At 29.9% G+C, this 21765-nt stretch overlaps 1 protein-coding gene across 1 annotated transcript; it reads left to right on the top strand.

Moving 5' to 3' along the window:
* Positions 1-1003: 1003 nt before the first annotated feature.
* Positions 1004-21467, top strand: timeout (circadian regulator timeout). The gene is made up of 22 exons (XM_085186627.1): positions 1004-1395; positions 1497-1680; positions 1769-1903; positions 2224-2480; positions 2573-2770; positions 3168-3350; positions 3687-3974; positions 4351-4469; positions 5265-5415; positions 7578-7658; positions 8204-8310; positions 9126-9167; positions 9393-9465; positions 10191-10389; positions 12835-12983; positions 16013-16107; positions 17111-17317; positions 17819-17956; positions 18410-18583; positions 19616-19812; positions 20112-20838; positions 21262-21467. The coding sequence occupies exons 1-22, from the start codon at positions 1142-1144 to the stop codon at positions 21327-21329; spliced, it is 4026 nt and encodes a 1341-aa protein (XP_085042753.1). The 5' UTR covers positions 1004-1141; the 3' UTR covers positions 21330-21467.
* Positions 21468-21765: the final 298 nt, after the last annotated feature.

Below are 21765 nucleotides of genomic sequence, written 5' to 3' on the forward strand. Positions count from 1 at the left end.
CAAAACTACTATTTTTAAATGGATTCTTTTTGTTTTTATGCTTCAATCAATATGGTAACGTTACTGAATATATTAACATTTTGAATGAGATTATTCATGACATATTCAATCGAAGGAAAAGGTTTGATGAGGACCTGACTTTTAGGGTTCCGTAACTCAAAAGGGAGAAACGGAATCCTTATAGGATCGCTTTGTTGCCTATCTTTCCGTCGGTCAAAACCATTTATATCGAGATCTAATCAAATATATATTAAGCTGAAATTAAATATAATTAACTGAATTATCTAATATTCAGGTCTAGAATCCGGGTACGCAATTAAAAAAATATGACTATTCTAAGCGGTTTTCTCGAATTTTGTATGAAATTGCCGGCGTAATCAAATCATATATGGTACATACATCCCGTGGACCTACAGTTATGAAATTTGGTATGAAGTGAACCTGTATAAGCAAAAGAAAAAATCGGAAAACTGAAAATTTATCAGTATTTTATGGAAAAACATAATTGATATATGTTATTGATTTCATACAAAATTAGTGCATAAACCGTTTGTCAACTTCATTTGCCGCGTCCCCATAGAAAATATGCCGTAGATCTCATTATTATAATTTTGCAAGAATTGGGGTCTTGCAATGCAAATAAAGAGAAATATCCGATAAATGGACATTTACATTATAACGGATAAAAATTTACTAACTATTAAGAACTTATAGGCCTGTCATTCCGCAAGTAAGGAAAGAAAGGTTATGAGGTTTAATTCTCACTAGAGAAATGAAATATTTTTTATTTTCATAGAAAATAAAATAGACAGTAACATACAGAAAGAACATTATAAAATATAAAAGCAACAATATTAGGAAATATACTTAATATTATTTCATTAAAAATATAATATTTATAATTCTAAATATCTTTATAACTTAATAAAAACAGCGTAAAATGAAACTTGCATAAAAGGACGGTTTCGCGGGCTTTCTAAATGTCATTAAATTGTCAAAACAATTTGATAATTTTAAGTCTTTGTTATTGTTAAAACTGAAATTTTATATAAAAGTGAATATAAAACTTAAATTTGATTAATGTTGTAAAATTTGGAAAAGATTGTGGACCTTATATAGTAATATTTGTGTTAAAATTACAATGAGTTCATTATTATCAGCCGAACTTTCTGCCACTTGCAATGCTCTTGGAACATTTAATAAGAAAACCAAAAAGTACATGATAGATGACTTTACGCTTAATACTGTTAAAGATCTTATAAGATATCTTAGACGTGATGGTGAAGACCATGAAATTCGCAGACACTTTGGACAAACTAAGGTTTTACAAACTGACTTAATACCGATGTTAATTGATCACTGGGAAAAGGAAGAATTATTTGATGTCACACTCAGGTAAATTTAATTCAGATTCTACTAATAAAGGATTTAGTAAAATATTTAAGTATATATTTATAAAAGTAGTAATTTTTTCTAACTTTTCTAATAAATTTCAGACTTCTTGTCAATTTAACAAATCCAGCTCTTTTATTATATCGTGAAGAAGTACCAGTAGAACGAACTGCCCATCATAATTATTTACAAATACTCTCACACTCACAATATTATAAAGAGGAAGCTTTTACTAAAGTTGAGACATGGCAGGTCTTTGCTAAAAAGTTAGCTAAGATATTAGAAATAGTAAGTATTGAATTCACTGAAATTTATGTAACAAATAATTGTATTTATTTTTGTATTCCATAATGATTTATAAAAATCTTTTGAATAGGATTGGTCTGAAAGAGATGAGGATACAGGGTTGATAATTGAAAGAATTTTAATATTGATAAGAAACATATTACATGTACCTGCTGACTTAGATAAAGAGAGGAGACCAGAAAACGATGCTAGTGTCCATGATCAGGTAATATTTTATTAGTTTCACATTTCATACAACACATACAACATATAGCACATGAACCAATTCTTAAGACACTACTCAGCTTTCTACTTCAATGCAAAACACTGCTTGCTGATTGGCAGAGGCCACATTTTTTCTATAATTCATTCTTCTGATTAGAAATTGCTCGCAGCCAGACACACCAACTGTGCCACAAGTAGTATAGTTTTAAGTGGAATAATATAAATTATATTATATATTTATATTTTCCATTCCCTGCAGCAGATGTATCAGATTTTATAACTTGTAAGTATGAAATGTTATCATTAAAAATCCACTTTTAGGTATTATGGGCGTTAAACCAAGCTGGTATCTTGGATATAATATTATATATGTCTTCTGAAAACGAAAAACAATATTTTATGCATATATTAGAAATTATATCACATTTATTGCGGGAACAAAATCCAACTAGCCTAGCAGATGCAGCTTTACAAAGAAGTGTAGATGAGAAATTGAAAGACGACCAAGAATTACTGATGATGAGAATGTCAGAAAGTAAAGAGAGAATGAATAAAGTTAAACAGTATTCATCTACTAGGTATTATTTTGCTTGAATTATATTTTATTTAATTTGTTATTAAAAATTAATTATTATGTCTGTATTTATGATTTTCATTTTCTAATTTTTAGACACTCCCGCTTTGGTGGCACATATGTCATACAAAACATGAAGTCTATATCAGATAATGAGTTAATATGTCTAAAACCATTAAACAAAATATCTAATTTAGACTTCAATGGTAGTAAAAAGTCTAAGTTGGTTAGACCTAAGAATAGACGGCCCGTTGAAAGTGGCATATTGGAAAGGAGATCAGCTTTTGCTATTAGGTATGGCTTTTTATTATTATATGACTTTTTTATAGTTTAATGCTGTATCTTTCATTTAGCAGTGTAGGCTGAGAGAATCTAGTGTAAAGACACTCCATTCGCCACTTTTTACCAAATTTTCAAGGTGTTACATGTCCAGTGGTGGAACTGAATGCTGCACCTAGCGAAGTTACCAGAATGAGAAAATTAAATTGTATCCCGTACACACCAGGGTATGCAGAGGGTACTTAGTGTTAAAACAGTCTGTTCCCCACTTATATTTTTAAAGTATACCCATCACTAGTTTTGACAATTTATTAGCTTTGTATAAAAAAATTATAACATAAATACATTTACTCATTGTTTTTTCATATTTATATATTTTTGTCTTTATATTTGAAAATGAATTTTATTTCAGATTATTTTTAAAAGAGTTTTGCATAGAATTTTTAAACAGTTCATATAATCCTTTAATGCATTATGTAAAAGATGTGTTAGTGAGAGCTAAAGCGCAACAAAATGATGAATCATATTACTTGTGGGCTATGAAATTTTTTATGGAATTCAACAGAGGACATAATTTTCAAGTTGGATTAGTTAGGTAATATACTATTGTTGCCTCACCTTCAATAGTTATAATAAAATCATAACCATGATTTTTTTTTTGTGTTAGTCAGTTTGTCTGTGTGTTTGTTCAAGCTTATCTCAGAATGAGATTAACCATTTTGACTATTGTATTTAATCAAACTTCCCTTAACATTTAGTGTTCGTTTTAGTTTTATTGAATTGGCAGAAACTTTTAAATCTAATGATATTTAAATTCATAGAAATATAAAGAAATACATTTTTCGTAAAAAATGTTAGACTTCTATAACTATTTAAATTTATAGCACATCTATAAATTGTACAAATTTCAAATATAAAAATTATATTTTAGCGAAACAATGTCAGTACCGATGTTCCATTACGTACAACAACAAATGGAGAAATATTACGACATGATTAAAGTGGAGAAGAAAAAATTCTCCACTTGGGTGAGGAGACTTCACCTCGCTCTTAGAGCTTATAAGGAACTACTAAATACATTACTTGCTATGGACAAAAGTAATGATGCAATGGTTAAAGAGTCCGCTAAAGTGTTGAAAAGTAATATCTTCTATGTGTTGGAGTATAGAGAGTTCATTTTGAGTATATTTTTGAACTATGATGAGAGTAAGATGCCGAGGTCTGTGATTTTCTTTTTTTATTTATGTGTTTCTTAGAAGCACAGTTATGTTATGTACTAAACGATATGTTAAGTTATAATGATTATTAATAATAAAATATTACTTTGCTTAAACTATTATGATAAAAAAAGCTAATTAGTGATTTGGTAATATAAATCACTATTTATTGAATCATTGTGTATTTGGTGGCGAAACTTAACGCCTCGTTTTGTCTTCCTTATCAGAGCGAGAAACTTAAACTATTATAAACTCTTTCCCCTGAGTGGGAATTCAACCCACACCTGTCGCGTTTCAGTCAAATGCTGTGTTATTGTACACGACAACGGCACTTTTGATTATTCCGTTTAATAATTATTAAAAGAAATTTTTTTGCAGATCATATTTAGTAGATTTAATAGAAACAATTCATTTGTTCCTTAAAATGTTAGAGCACTATTGTAAGAAAACAGGATTGGTGGTGCAGAAGAAAGTTCGTAAGAAGACCAAATCTAAAAGTAAGTCATATTGATTATTTTTAAATGTGTTTTATTTTGCACTATCCAATATCCATACTAAAATTAGGAAGCCGCAGAATTTGTTTTGTTGAACACACAAATCTCAACAAATGCATTTTTTAGCTTCACGTTGTGTTTGTTTAGGCAGGGGGAACCTAGTGTAAAGACACTCCGTTCCAATTAACGATAAATTAAGTTTTCATTTGTTTATGTGAAAATCACAATTCACACTGTATGATCAATTGTTATTATTTAATTGTTAATTGCCATTAAAATTTACCCCAATCCAAACTAAACAAACTCTTCATTCGACCACAAACAAACCCACAAGTAAAAGCTAGCTATGCTAAAAGCTTAAATATGAAAACGAAGTTCAAAAATGTCAACTTAATAATTCAAAAGCCAACTATAATTCATCGCGCAGTGCACATATTCATTTAATTTCTTTATAATTACGACGCTTAGTGTTCAACTCATTAAGAACTTAATATGTATGAAAATTAACTTATTCATACTAAAATATAAGTTTTTAGGTAACGTAAACCAACTTGTGGTTTACTTTGTGAATTAAATTTTAAACTAACATTATTTCATTTTCATATTTAAACTAACATCATAATTAAAAGTATTGCCTACTATGGTTATGTGATATAGTGAGACACAGCGACTGACTGTAAAAGCGATGGTAGTAATTTCGATTTCTACTCGAGAATTAAAGGGGTGCATGGGAAAAGCAGTGTCCTTACTAAAATAAGGTAATATAAAATATATATTTTCTTCTATATTTGTTAAAAGAACAAAAACCACGTGCTTCCAAGCCGAAACCGATACAAATATCGCAATGGGAAGAAGTTAGGCCTCAAATAGCCGCAGTACTGAATTCCGGTATAGAAGAGTACCCGCCGCCGTTCGACGCAGCCTCTGACGTGCCTATTGATCAACAAAAGTGAGTGTTTTATTTATTTTCTTTAGTTTTACATTGCATATAACTGGGTGGCACTGAGACAGTGAGTGACGGAACACAACGTCGCGCTTTGTCTTGTTACGAGAGAGAGAGAGAGAGAGAGGAGAGAGAGCGAGGAGATGAAAATATTCAGTATGTAACTTTATATCTTTTATTGCACTAGCTGTCGAAAGTCCTATACATAAATCAATACATTAAAAACACCATCTGCATTGAAATAAAACTTAAAAGTTACCGATTCAAGAAAGTCAAAGATGAAAAAGTATCCGTCGCATTTCGATATTTTATTTTCAAAACGAATTCCTTCGTAAAAGTACGATTCGAACCCTGTCTACATTTCATTAGGAAAATGCAACGTTACGTTTGAAATAAATAAGTAGATTATTTATGTATTGAATATTCAAGTGCCCTTGATAGAGTCGTCTGGATGGAGGACATATTTTTTCTTTAAAAGTAAAAAGTGTCTTTTCAAAGTAGGTGGTACCTACGTACTTTATATGAGATTTTAAAATTTTAGTTTATTTTATTTCAACTCATTTAGCACGGTAGGCAGAGGGAGCCGAGTGTCAAGACACTCCGTTGCCTACTTTCCGCCGAATTTTCAAGGTACTGCGTGTGAGTGGAAATCAACCCCGCGCTTTTACCTTGGTACCAGAACGAAGATATGAGAGTATTAAATAAAGAATAAATAATTTCGTAGATACAATCGAACCCACAGCCGTCGTGATAGAGTCATAAAAATCTCTTTCCACCCAACTTAAGACATCGTAAATTGGCAAAACTTATCGCAACAAATTAACTCGCGAACAAATTGTACGAATTGAGATTCACAACTAACAAACAACAAACATATAAAAATAATCCCTTAAGCTAAATTTGGTTTTATGACTACCGACTTTATAGTCACACCCTCACTAACCACCCCTACTATAGTCAAATAAATAAAATATATTTTTATGTATTAATCTCCTTAAACATAAAGATTTATTATCAGCTCTAACTGTAATAAAATTTCGCAAGAATGATTATTTTTCGATCTAGTTTGTTTAGGAGGGCTCAATCCAATTTCTTTTTAAGTCTTTAAATTACCATTAATGTTATTTATATTTCATTTTGTATTTGAAATTCAAAATGGTTCATATATATTACTAGGCGGTTATATGTTACTTTTATCATTAAGTGAGTAATTGTATAAAAGGATCGTGAGTTCAAATCACAACTAAAAATAATTTTCATATTCATTTCAATAAGTATTTGCCATGTAAGTTGCATTGCATTGATGACATTCTCAAACAATATTATATAAGAATTAGTGAATAAGAGCAATTAGTAAACGCGATGGTTGTTAATTCAATTCCCACTCAGGAAATGAAATATTTATTGTTTTCATTTTTTCGCTCTGGTGATATAGCAAAGCGGCGTTCAGTTCCGAGGTTCAGAGTGAGCTTGAAAATAAAATAGATAATTTCCCGATTTTCCGAGTTATAAAGAGACCATTAGAAAAGTATTGGTTCTAAATAAATAGTCTGTACAAAATAAAACACACCAATAGTTTTTCTTAGAGTCCATCGAACGGGCACTGTTTTCAAAGTTTTTTCATTAATCTAACATCAAAGTAAATAGCGCGGATGCTTCAGAGATTTCATAAAGTCCTAAGCTTAAATTTATTACAGCGTTCAGTCCCGCCTGTCTGCTAGAGGCTGGTCTAGACATTACTTTGTGATACCACATGTCTAAGGATTATTGTCTTTTTGTTCCGAAGTTAGTTGTCGTGTTTTTAGGTAATTTAGAAAATATTATAAAGTATTTTAGATATATTTTATTTAATAGTTTATTTGTTTTTTATTTGGGCTGTATAATTCACTAAAATAATATAGTCCAACCGTTGAAATGAACACAAATATCGAGAGTTTATAGATAAGTATTTTATTGTAACTTTGATTATCAGATTACTTATAGCAATTTTTTTATTTATCATATAGCAGTAAGAGAACAATGAATAATGAGGGTACATTTTCGTTGATTTTCGTCACTAAAAGCATAATTACATTATTAGGATTATGTTATTAGGATGATATTTTTATTTTATATTTCTAGATTTTTTAAATAATTCTTAGTTTTACTTATCGTATAAATATTTTTAGGGGAGACTGTATGAAGAAAATACAAAAATTAATGCGGGACCACAAATATGAAGATGCCGTCGGTACATTCCGAGCCGCGAGGTAAGTTTTCGTTATACCTTTAAATTATATATTTTAAAAATCCATAAAGTAAATCTTTATGTAAAATTATGTGTTAATATATTTTTTAAGTACAATTAAATAAGGAATGTTGCATTTAATTGTTTAATAACACTTTTCAATAAGATTAAGAAGTTATTTAAATAATTAATTTTGAAATAAATATTTACATAATATTCTTTTTCAGTTTTATAAGTATGTATTTTTTAATAACTTAAAAAATCTTTATTTATGTATAAATTTTATTTTTATCATTTAAAAAATTATCCTGCTGTGTAAATTCGAGAACCTAGTGGTAATACACTCCGTTCCCCATTAAGACACTTTCGTTTTCCATTTTCTGTTGAATTCTTGAAACATTGTTTGTTGAGCGGCAGAACTCAAAGCTGTGCTTTGCCTCGTTGCCTGAAAATATTCGATTCCCCCGTGTGGGAATCGAACCCACAGCCATCGCGTTTACAGCTACACCCTTGTGGCTCTAGGCCACGACAGCCTAATAGTTATATATAAAATTTTAATTTATACAGGGAAGTGTGGCCTGAAGAAGGTATATTTGGTGCAAGCGATATCAAAGAAGATGAAGAACTAGATATGCTCGAGACTATTTATAACACAGACTTGGGAATAGACGTTGGTGTGTATTTTTTGTGTTATATGCTTATGTATATTTAAATGTTTTTTCCTGAATTTTTAGTAATTATGTAAATATCTATTTTTTTTCCTTAACTTTTCGTCTACGAGATATGATTACATTTTTATAACTAGATTTAATGTTTTTCACTGTGAATACGATGGTTGTGTGTTCGATGCACAGTCGAGGGAATACATTTAAATTATGTCCAATGCTAGGCTCAGCTTCACGGTACACGTTGAGTCCCGCCATTCAACAAACATCACGAAAAATGAGCGGAAAGTTAGGAACGAAGAGTGTTATTACATTAAGATCCGTAATGAAAAAAATAATTTCCTCGTCCTTTTAACATAATGAAAAAATAACGAAGACTTTTAATTTGATAATTAAAAGAAAACACTTCATATATGTATGGCAATGAGATGTATGAAATTAAAAAATAATACTTACTATTATTATATTAGTACTTGGCTCAGACTTGCCGAACAATTAGTGAAAACATATTTGTAGTAACAATTATTTTGTATGAAAATTAGGTTTCAATTTTGATTCATGATTTCCAAGCACACTACTACTTTATCTATAATAAAATTTGGTTGTGTGCGCCAGTCTCATGAACTTCTGGTTCAAAAAACATGTATGTTGTAGATAGTCCATTTGTCCAGGAAGACCATAACCTATATTACATGTCGTTCATCGTTTTAGAGTGTTTCAGTCGTTTAAATTACTGTATAAAAAATACTCAGGTTGTAATATTATATTCAATCGTTTTAACATTCAACATTATTGATGTCAATTTTATTTTGTTCCAGGTACAGTAGAGGAAGATCCGCAAGAAAATTCAGATTATGATGAAGATGGTAATAATTTTTCTTTATTCATTTTCTTTTTAGGTAATATACATACAAACATGGTTTGTCTTTCTGATGAATTTTAAATCTTTTGTTCTCTTCTTCTTTCGTTTACTTTTGCTTTAAAAAATATAATATTTGTTTTCCTTTCACGTGGAAATGTATGGAATAAAATAATAAGACTTATAATTAAAAAAAGATTGCTATAATCTGTTGATTTTCTTAACACGTTAGATGAAGAAGACGAAGAAGAAAAGTCGACAGCTGTTGTTGAAACAGACTTTGATTTTCAAGACTTCGTTCTAAGGTCAGTTTTTTATTTATCTTCACTATGTATCATACATTTAGCAGGTTATGCAAAGGGTGCAGAACATAATAATAAGTACTTTAAAGTCTTAACACTAGCTTCCCTTTACCTATCCTGCTATATGCGGGATACAGCGTGAAGCTATAAAATAAAAATAAACTCGCAGAATGTCCCAAACAGCTTCTATTCATGCTCATCGCTGCATACAAAATCGTTTAGCCTTTGATATTTCAAGTACTCCCATGTAGTCACATACATAGTAGGTAAATGAAACAGTATCTACGTGGTCGTAACATTTGAATTTCACTTTAAAGTGCCTTTTGATATCAATCATATCGTCATACGGTTTATGATTTGCTTTATGTCTCTTCTGTTTTGAATTATTTTTAGGTTTTTGTATGTTCTTATCTTTGTTTTTCTTTTCTTTCATAAAAAAATATAGTTTTTATTGCCCAATTGATTAGGTGACTACCGCTGAAAGTTGTATATTAAAATGCTTTGCCTATATGTATAAAATAAAGTTTTTTGCAAATCTTACATGGAGTTATTGCATTTAGCCTGTTTTTGACTGTTTTTTTTATCCCGCGTACTTACCATAAATAGATAAACTAATCATAAGCCACGTCTTTCTCCGCTTTCCGCCCAAATTCCGCATTTACTGTCCGCTGCTCCTCTGAGCCACGATGACCTAAATAAGTTTAATAAAATTTTAATACTATTTGTAGGTTCTGCCACCAGCGAGTAGTTAGCGCGTGTGTCTGTCTGTTAGAGCAATATCACAAGAACTTGCCGTACACAAACCATTGTATAATGAAGATGCTGCACAGAGTCGCGTGGGACTGCAACCGACCCGCCATGATGTTTCAGGGAACGTTGTTCTTGATATTCCAAAGGGTGTTGAATAATCCGGTTCCTTTATTTAAGGTAAGCTTTTATTATATTTATTTATTATTTACATTGCTATATGAAATATTTAATTTAATTTTTAATTTCTTCGCTTACCAGAGGCAAAGCGTGGCGTTGAATTCCGCGGTGTCTCAACTGTTTCAAAATAAAAAAAAATAGTTCCTTTTTTTTTATGTGTGCAAGTATGCGAACGTTTTTTGATGTTAATTTTCTTAATGCTTTCTTAATTAACGTTGTACTATTTTAATTTATATATTGGAAATTTTTTTCAAGCTGTGTTGTTTTTGTTTTCTTTACTATATTTTCTAACTATTGTGTAATAAATATTAAAGATTTGGTTTGTAACTTTCGATTCCATTGGACAAGATGCAATATACCTGTAGACAAAATATAAATTTCATGCGTAAGTCGAAACTACCCAAGACGGTCGTGATGCTTGTATTGAATATTTTATTAAAATTTTCTAGGAGACCCCTCTCCCTGCAGGTGATATAAATATTTCATATAAAATAAAGAACATATGGTCTAAAAATGCTTTTTAATCTGTACAAGGTTTACCAAAATAGATTCAGTTTTATACAAATACATACATTTCCCCGCTCTCGTAACAAGACGTACCGCGGAGTTAAGATTCGCTACATTAATCAAAAATTGAGTAAAAAGTGTTCAACGAAATATATAGTGTTAAGAACACTAGTTTCTCTCTGGCTTGTATTTTACATACTGCAACATAAATATTACATTTTTAAAAAGTAATAAGATTAAAATCACATACATTATCTGGTAGAATGTGATAAAAACGACTTTAATACTGCGACGTAATGGCTCAAAAGTTATAACATCGTAGCGGAGTTAAGCCGGATTTATATTATAAAGCTGCCATGCTGAATTTGTTTCATAACATTGGTTTAAAAGGCAATTTTATATGTTAATTTCTTTTATATCTTTTTTTATGTTTATATGTTCTACATGGAAATAGGAGCTAATGAACTTTTCATTTTTCCATATTATATTTATTTAAAAAAGAGTAATATAAGACAAAACCGCTTGCCACCGATTTTAAATGTGATACAATTTTTAATGTCGTTTTCACTACTATTATTAAAAATATATTAATTTCAGTTTCAAATTTCACATTGAATTTGTTTTTATATAACTTTTTATGTCTTATAAAAACGCGCGCGGGCTTAAGACCGCGAAGAATAATTTATTTTTATGTACTTTGTTATGGATAAATAAATATTTTAAAGATTTACTTATCGTTTGTTTCGCCTGAACGGACTACATATTTTATTTATTTTATGTGTAAATGTTCTACCCATGCAAGCAAAGCCGCTAACGGAAGGCTAGATTATTATTCAAGAAAATTTCAAGTCCAAATTGATTCATTGATACCAAGTACAACCCGCTAACTAAAGAAATTTGAAATTTCTGAAACATTAAATTTCCACTGAAAGTGCCGTTTAAGAAACAATTATTCGAAATTTTACTTTAACAGGTTGAAAAGGGGTGATAAACTTCATAAAAAAAAACTTTATATTGCCTCTTAGGCCACGTTTTAAAGTACTTGCAAATATTAAATACTAATAGTAGTGTAATAGAGCTATAAATACATTTTTCTAGGCATGCAACATTCATAGATTTTCTCATACAACTACAATAATTTCTACTTGGGATATAGACTGAATAGTAGATTATGGTCACAAAAAATAATCTGTTCTGATATTTGCACACACAAAAAACTAGTTTTTTTCTATAATATTACAATCTAAAGAATTTAAACATCGAAAAAATACTCAGTCCCACATAGCATAGAGAATGTAGGTTCTGCTTGAAACATTCCATTTACTATTGTTCGATGTCGAATGTTCGAATGTCTCGAATAGTGCGTATTAAGTAGTGGAGCTAAACGCCGCTTACATAATATAAAGTCCAAATAACAACAAATACCAATATCCTAGCTTATGTGGTTAGCTTAAGTAAGATCCCGCCCCTTAACGTTTATCTGAATAAGACGAGTAAGTACGTAACGTAGGGGAGGAAATTGCAACCAACTGTCTGGCCAATTGGCAAATCTTGAAGGAAATAGAACAAATCGTTCATGTAATTGTAAGCAAACAACTTTGTATATACTTTTAAAATGAGTTTACATTGGAGGGATTTTTTTTTCAGGATAAAAATATATAATTTTAATAATTTTTTTGTACGCTGTAAATTTTGTTTTTTTTACTCAGAAATTTATTGATAGATTGCAAAACACATGAAGTTCAATCGACTTACATTCTATGATGTGATGATTCTATGATTATGATGTCTACTCTAATAGCAAAGATTAAAATTAAAATATTTATATGTATTTATTTTTATACATACTTTCTTTCTTTTCTAATATAAGGAAGTAAGAAACTGTTAGTTTGCAAAGCTATACGGCTATAGAGTTTTAAATGTAACTTTATTCAACAGGAATTGGAAAAGTTCGCCATATTTGTTCTAAGGAAATTCGCTGAAATGGCATCGAGGAGTAGCAAAGTTTTTATCGAGCTGTTATTTTGGAAGAACTCTAAAGATTCTGTGGAAATCGAACACGGTTACGACCTCTACAACGATCCCAGGTAACTTTAACTTTAACTATTATATTTAACTGGATTTTAACGTACTTACAAAAGCTTCTAATGCATATACATAGAAACAGTGTTAAGACGTACAATGTTCCGTAAACTGCAAGTAATTATAATTTTAAATACTTATAACTTTTAAAATTTTTATGAATATATTTTATTAATATTTTTATTAAGTACCAATGTAAATGTATCTAGAAATACAGCTTCATAATACTCGTATGTCAAATATTTTGTATATAATAAAATTAAATGTATGACCACTTTTATAATAAAAGTATTTTGTACAAACAAAATAACAAATACATACACTGTGAGAGCCAAGGTTACTAAAACTATCTTGCTATGAAAATACCAAGACGTATATACATATATTATTCAAATGATAGTCGTTCGGCCTCTACTGGGCGTCGGAGACCATCGTAGGATATCTTTAGATTTCTTTACGCAATAACTTTAGCTGTTTATTGCTATAGTAGCGGTTTGGCTATAAACAGGATAAAATAAATGTCGTTGATTCTTTCCCTGTCAAACTCAAATTGTTTTACACAAACTATAAAGCAATTTAGTTTGAAAATGTTCAATAAAAAGAAATTGTTTATATTTATGTTTTACATATTCGTCATATTTCAGCGCCTGACGGTAAATGGGACGGTGTGGGTTAGATTCGTACTCGGGGAAATGAACTACATTCATCACTCTGGTACCAAGACAAAGCGCGGAGTTGGGTTCCGCCACATAACTCTCAATTTTGAAAATTGGAAGGGCGTGGGAAACGTAATGCTTAAACACTAGGTTTTTTCTGTCTACCTTGCTACTTGCGTGAGACGGAGTGATTGTAAAAAATCTATTATACATAAATTCCTTGCTAAACTTCACTTTCACGAACTAAAGACCAACAAAAATAAATAAAAAGTCTAATCTAATACAATTATGTTGCAATGATTGACGTTAAGTGGCCGATATAAACCAAGCTACGTAAGTCGTTCCCAAAGGGATCTCGAACCGTGCAGAATTTAATAAGGAACAGAACAAAGGGAATAAAAATCTCATTTAAAACTTCTTTATTGTCCAAATTCGTAATTAGTGTCAAGCTTCATCATGGGCGTAATTCACCTGGTGCTTAATTCAACTTAAAAGAATGGACAGTTTAATTCCATGAGATAACGTTTGTTTTGAGGGTGGTTGAAAATTATTTGACACTGTACAGTTTTATAATATAACTTATAAAATATTAAATTATTCTTGTCTTTGAGTAGAAATCGAATTCACAGCACGGCGTTGAGTTCCGTCGACACGCATTGTCTTTAGAATTCGGCAGAAAATGGGAAGCGGAGTGTATCAACACTTGGCCCCCTCTGCCCCTGCTAAATGCGGGATACAGAGTGAAGCTCAAATAAAAAAAATACGTAAAGGTATTTTTTAAAAATAGACTTGTTCTTAGTAAATAATATATTTCTTTCTGAAAATATATTGTGAAATATTTACTCAAAATATCTAAGAATTTCAAGTAAGATTATGAAGCCCCAATATATTCAAAGTATTTACAGTATTAAAACCAGATTTTGGTATTTATATTACAAAGTAACGTATATGTACTAGATTAAACTTTAATCATATTATTAGAAAAAAATAAATTAATCAAAATCTTCTAGGTAGGTAATCATATGTTGAGTATTGAGGCCTTCGTGGTGCCTAAGCGGGTGACTGTAAACAATGTTGTGGATTCGATTCCCACTCGAGGAATGAAATCTGGTAACTAACTTTTATTAAGCATAAAATTTATAGACACCGTTGCAAACAAAAAAAACGAGTATGATTGTTTTTTCAAGATGATTTTTGACTGAAATTTTTGGTCCCATAAAGCAGCATCACTTATTAAATGTGAAATTTTGTGAGGATGAATGTTTGTACCTCTCACGTAAAAACACTGAACCGATTTAAATGGAATTTTACAGTAATATAGATTACTGATTAAAATAACACATCATCTACATTTTATCTAAAGACTATGGTATAATTCGGCTATAATATAATAATAAGCTAAATCGGGCGAAGCCTCATTTGGGTCACCAAAATTCTAAAATATTATATTTTGTATGCGCGTTAATTATACAAGCAATGATCTACATATTTACGAAGTGTTGTTTTCTAACATCAATTAATATAAATGAAGGTGCGAAATGGGTGAAAACGTCAAAGCTTTGACTGCGAAAGTGAAATTGTGATAAATCGTGTGTCAGAGACCGCTTTTTAAACTGATCCCATCATTTTTATGTGATTTTTTCATTTTGTTTGTTATTCTACATTCATTTTTATAAATGCGGTACAGCATCGCCTGTCGGATTAATACGCCCGACGTATAGGAGACTACGTTATAAAGTGTAATATATTGTTATATGCTTTCTTTCTTACTAATATTATATTAATTTTAGTTTTTTTTTATCTGTATGTATGAGAAAATATTCTCCCACTTTTCACCCATTGTACAGATACTTATTGAACAAAATAAACTTCGATCAACTATATACGTGTATAATTGATAGAATAAACTAAAAAATAAAAATGAAATAAAATGATGAAATCTAAAGCCACGCATTGTCTAATTAAATTAAAAAATATATAATTGGAAGACATTTTCGTTTGTGTTAAAAAAATCCGCCAAAGTTTAGAGCCATTGCTTGTTGAGTAGAGATACTCAACGCCGCGATTTGTATTGTGAATAGAGCAAGAAAATGAAAATATCAATATATCTCATTTTCCTGAATTGGGAACCCAAAACCATCGCCTTTACCTATTGTCATTAGTAAATAGAAACAAAGCTTAATATACTTATGGAACCAGGTCGTATCTATTTACCTGTCGACCTCTATATAATAAGATACATACTCATGAAAATATTGCCAAAACATACCAAAAACTTATTTAAAACATTTTACACAAATTAATATAAATGGAGGTAGGTGTAAACGTCAAAGTTTTAACGCGGAAAGGTGAAATTGTGATTAATCGTCCTTCAACAGGGATAAGCCGGGCAACGCGCAGTGGACTGAGGAGCAGGAGGAGGAACTTCGGAAACTTTACATGGAAAATCAAACCAACCCTGAAAATGATCAAGGTAAGCCCTAAGCCTTGTATGGGTGTATGTTATAATCTATTGGTACTTTCAGGTAAAGGTTTATTATGTAATTTAATATTGCACAATGTGGTTGTGCAATAAAATTGCACGTGTTTCTTATACTGGCGAAATAATGATCAATAATATTGAGAATGTATTAACCGCTTTTGAACGCTAAATTAAAAACACAAGTTAAATTATAATAGTAATTGTTGCATTTAAAACAGATGATATTTCTTTCTCTTTATTCTTTACTTTTAAAAGATCTAATAAAAAAAATTACACTTAGAATATGAAGTCCCAATTATTTATCAAAATGTGTTTATGCTTATTTATGTTTTAAATTATAACATAAATAGGTATGTATAATAATATATATGTATGTATTTGCAGCCTAACATTATGAACGTAACACTTATCACGCACAAAATCAAATCAATCCAATCAAATTCGTCCACAAATTAACAAATCATTAATTACAAAACAATGAGCAGTAATTAATGAGCTACATACAACAACGACAGTTGTTAAATAACGATTCTCGGACCGCCCGACATCAATGGGCCTTGAATTAAATAGGTCATTCGAATTAGACAAACCATAAATCGATTGCAGAAACCACAATACTACCGGTTCACTATTAATCTACGTATTACATGCCTACGTACGTGTACGTACATACTGTAGGTATTATGTGTAGAGAACAATGGAACGTTCAGTATGGATATTAGTATTTACTGTTGTTTAATCGCTTAGCTTAGTAGATTTGGGCATTTTATGTTTTTTAAATTGCTATGGCAAAAAGCGAAGAACGGAAATGTCTTAATGGGAGCGAAGTCTCCTTTACATTAGGTTCTCATGTTTCCTCTGCCTATAGAATACAGTGTGAAGCTAAAAAAAATTAGACCTTATGAACTTATGTATTCATTATTCATTTATTGAACTTATGTATTTCTGTAGCAAAATAGATATATCATATATAATTTATTTCTCTATACAACAGATGTAATCGACTGGATACTAGAAAATTTAATAGTACAAACTCGCACTCGTAGAAGTGTTATCAAAAAACTTAAAGAACTAGGACTTATATTCAATGCGCCAACTAAAAAAAGCAATAAAGAGAGGAAGGAAAAAGTGCCTTTGAGATTTACTGAAGAAGAAGATAATATTTTGACGGAACTTTGGAAGGATTATGGAGAGAGTAATGGTAAGATTTTAAAACGTCAATGCTGATTATTTATTTTTTAATACTGTTTATTTTAATTTCTGTTTACATAGTTGTTAACAAAACGTAATTAAATACAATAATAATTAACCTTAAAATATTTAACTCAAAACAGAAAACAAACATAAAAAACCTTCGCTTAATAATTACTCTATTGTTAGTGAACTTTTTCAAGATCAATAGGAAAAAATCTACATAAAATCGTCTTAAAATATCCCGTCAGTATGAAAAGCCTTTAAAATTAATCAGCCTTACAGGAAATTGGATTAGACTTCTCATCAAAAAACAAGCTTTGCATAGATTTATCGAATTGAATCTACGTTTTCATATAAAGGTGTATAAAATTCCAAAAGACTAAATGGATAAAGATAAAATGTTGCTTTAAGGGTTGATGATATGTATTCTAAATCTTTTTCATTTAGTTTTATTTTTTTAAAATATTAATACAAATAAAAATATTGTAATTTTATACCAAATTTCTAGATGCACTCGATATAATAATGACCAGAATGCCTAACAAACGTTCTAAACGAAGCCTCAAAGAGAGACTCACAGAACTGGGCTTGGTACAAAGTAAGCGCAAAAAGAAAGAAGCTTCTAAACGCGATAATAAATCGAACGGTAAGTTTTTCAATTGAACTTTAAAGTTTTGTCTTATATATACAGATATGTACATTTAAATCTAGAGCTTGTAGTCCCGTAGTGTGACTGTAAGCGCGACGATTGTGAGTTTGATTCCCTTTTGGGGGCAATGTCCCAAAGTGTCTTCAACCTAGTGCTAGCTTTCAAGCTAAGAATTATATTTATATTTGTTCATGTATCTATTTTTATTTGAAAGCCCAGTATTATTTGTGTACTATACATACGTTTTCATTTTAAATTTTAATAAATTTATATCAGGCCTCAGCAAAGAATTTCATAACATACTGATATGTATAAGATCATTTTGTTAGGCAATTTTAATTTTTTAATAATATTTCCATCCTTTTTATTATATATTCATACAATTTCATACTTTTTAAAATCTAAACCAATTCACTATAACGACAATGTTATTATATTTTTATATTCTAGAAAGTTCATCGGATTCAGAAAATTCTAGCTCAGATAACGAGGACGCTAGGCCCAAACTTAATATTAAACCAAAGAAAAAACCGACGAAACAAAGTAAAAATAAAAGACAAACGAAAAGTATGGAATTAAGTGCTAATGAAATTGCGAAACTGTTGGTTCAAGCTGTTGATAATGGTCAGTAATATTTATTTTTGTACTTTGTATAGAAGTGGATTGTATTATTAATTATAATTATTTAGGGCCATCGTGGCGCAGCGTCGTCGAGTGTGACTGTAACGCGACGCTTGTGGGTTCAAATCACTAATAATAATAAAGATAAAGCCTTAATTCGTAACCTTAACACTAAGTTCCCTCTGTCTACGTTGTTGTCTGCAGTGTGAAAAAACAGAAAAAAATGTATTATAAGAGATGCGCAGGTGGTGGATTCGAATCCCACTCGGCAGAATATTTAAAAATTTTCTCTCTTAAAAAATCTATATGAGAATTCGCTTCTTTAATCTACATATACTATGAAAAAATGACTAAAAATGAGATATATTCAAAACTGTTCTTAATGACACAATTTAGAGATTTCCTGTCTTAAAACGGACAAAGTCAGGTGTTCCGCAAGTTTTATAAAGTACTGGATGAAAGTTCAAGAACTTTGAAAGCTGAAAGTTTTCTAACTGAAGTTGTTGTAACAATTGTTAGACGTTTGCAACATGAGCTCATGTGTACTATATTCTGTTTCTCTTGTATTTGTTTTTCATTTACTTTGTTAATATGAACTTTTGTATTATTTATTGATTCCTAGAAGTTTTCCTTTGTTTCGAGGTAATTTTTTATGTATATTTCTTTTCAAAATATAATTGTTGTATAAACATTTCTAATTTTATGTAATCAGCAAATTTGCTTTAGTATACTACAAATTTCTGTTTCCCAATGAATCGTGTATTCATAATGATAATAAATGAACATATAAATTTAACAAATGAATTTAATACAGAAATATAAAAATTAAAGTACATTACAACAAAATAATTACAATTGACAAGTCACGTTCTTCACCATAATGCTGATTGACCACGATTTTTAATAAAAACTACATAAACTTGATTACGACGGAAAACAAAGTAATCCTGTGAGGGTTAATTTTTTTCCTTTTTAGATAAAGTCAACCTAAAACATAACATAATATACTTTTATGTACTTTTTTCATCTAAACAGATTTAACAGAAGCATTAAAATGGTTAGCGGAAAATCTAGAAGAAGTAGCCCTAGACCAAGAGGCTGAAGGCTACGATCCTAATGCCGAAGGAACTCCCATAGTGCCGATATCTCAAGAATCCATCGAGGCCATGGGGAATAAGTTGTTTATTAAAGTGTTAAAAAGTATTGGAGTTGTACCACCTGGGGATGAACAGGTGATTATTTTTTTAATTATATAGGTACTTTAATCGAAAAGTTATGGTAACCCAGTGGTAATACGCTAGGATCCTGGAACTTTTGTAAAATGCGCACAGATTTTTATAAATTTTGAAATTTAGACTTAAAATTATTTAATTGAACGTATTCATCCCCTGAACTGAAAATAATTTCATAAACATTTAATAAATATTTGTATAGTTCAAACGGACGAAGCCGCCCAGTTCGGCTAGTATGTCTATAAATGCTTAAGTACTTTGTCTATTACAATTTTATTTTGAAATATATTTTATAATAGGAAACATACTGGAGAATACCAAGTAACTTACATTTTGAAACTATACGCAAAAGAAGAGAAATCATTATAAAAGCAATAAACAAAGAACTTATAATAGATAATGATTACAACACGCAAACAAATAATGATGAAAATAATGAAAACGGAACTGAAAATAATGATCATGCAGAATCTAGTGATGACGATGATCTATTTGATAATTTAAGAAAAATACAAAATATTCCTACTAAAAGTGGTTCAAATAAATCGATTAATCGCAGCCGAAATGGTTCAAATTATGAAAATAATGACAACGAAGAAAAATCAAATAATGATTCAAGTGATGATGATGGTGCTTTATTTAATAATTTACGTAAAACTACAAATAATATTGCCAGAAGTAATCCTAGAAAGAAAAATCGTAAAAATAGAAATATAGATTCTGATGACGATACAACAAAACCAAAAGAAAAATCGAACACTAATACAAATGATTTATTCGATAATTTACTAAACGATATTCCGAGTAGTAGTAAGCAATCGAATAATCGAAAACGGAGTCGCAGTATCGATTCTGATGATGACAATATTCGGAAAGTACAAAAAGTTAATAAAATTAATGATAAGAATGATGATGATGATGATGATGATGATATTTTATCATTCGCAAAGAAAACATTGCAGCACACGGACCTTCCGGACACTGAAGATATTATGAGTGAATTAGCTAAACGTTCTCTAAATAGTGGTAAGATGTTTTCAGTATATTTATATATCTATTAGTATTAAATTTTTATTTTAGATAAAAAGTTATATGAATCGTACAGTCAATTGCTATATTATATTGTATTGTATATACTTTATATTAGTACTTATGGCTATAGTTAAAAATTATAAAATAATTATATATCTACTTGAGGCCACTCGAAGAAACGAATATTTTCAATTCTCCGCTCTGGTAACGAGACAAACCCCGGCAACCCTTTACACTATGTTCCTAGGCTAACTCTGCCTCTTTGTACTTAACATTGATTTATACCTATAATAGAATAATTATGAATCCTTTTACTAAGTAAGAAGCAAACATTCACAATAAGTTTTTAATCAGTTTTTTAAATAGTAACAAAGTATTTTGACGTTTTAATTAAAAAGAGAAATATGACTTTCGCAGATAGCGAGGAAGAAATGGCGCCGGTTAAGAAACACAAGAAACTGGTAATTAGCGACGATTCAGACTGAATGTTGTTATAATTATATTCATTATAATGTTATTATAACTGTTGTGTGTTATAATTGGTACATATTTAATTTAATATATGTATATAAATATGTATAGTTTTTTGGAAAGTATTTAAAAAATGTATGTATTATTAACAATTATTTATAAATCGATTGTACCTCTTGTAATATTTCGTAGAGTGCAAATACGTCATTGTTGCATAAATTAACGAATATTTAATAAAATACATTTGAACAGTAAAATGGGCTTTTTTCTACTCGCACTCGCGCCCATACATTAAGAAAAATAATCTGTACAATTACTCTTAAATTCCCACTATTTATGAATTAATGTCCTTATTAATTATAATATTATAAAGGCATCGATTGATAAACTACTTATTATTTACTCCACTTACTATTAATAAAGTTTACGTTATCTACAACGACTAAACAA

Source organism: Heliconius melpomene, chromosome 6, assembly GCF_056956725.1.
Source record: "Heliconius melpomene rosina isolate 202511_hmr_F chromosome 6, ASM5695672v1, whole genome shotgun sequence".
NCBI classification, from domain to species: Eukaryota; Metazoa; Arthropoda; class Insecta; order Lepidoptera; family Nymphalidae; genus Heliconius; species Heliconius melpomene.

Coding starts and splice junctions, on each gene's coding strand:
- timeout (XM_085186627.1), top strand. CDS start 1,142: ATGAGTTCATTATTATCAGCCGAACTTTCTGCCACTTGCAATGCTCTT. Junction 2,771..3,167: donor AGATCAGCTTTTGCTATTAG/GTATGGCTTTTT, acceptor ATTTTATTTCAG/ATTATTTTTAAAAGAGTTTT. Junction 3,975..4,350: donor GATGAGAGTAAGATGCCGAG/GTCTGTGATTTT, acceptor ATTTTTTTGCAG/ATCATATTTAGTAGATTTAA.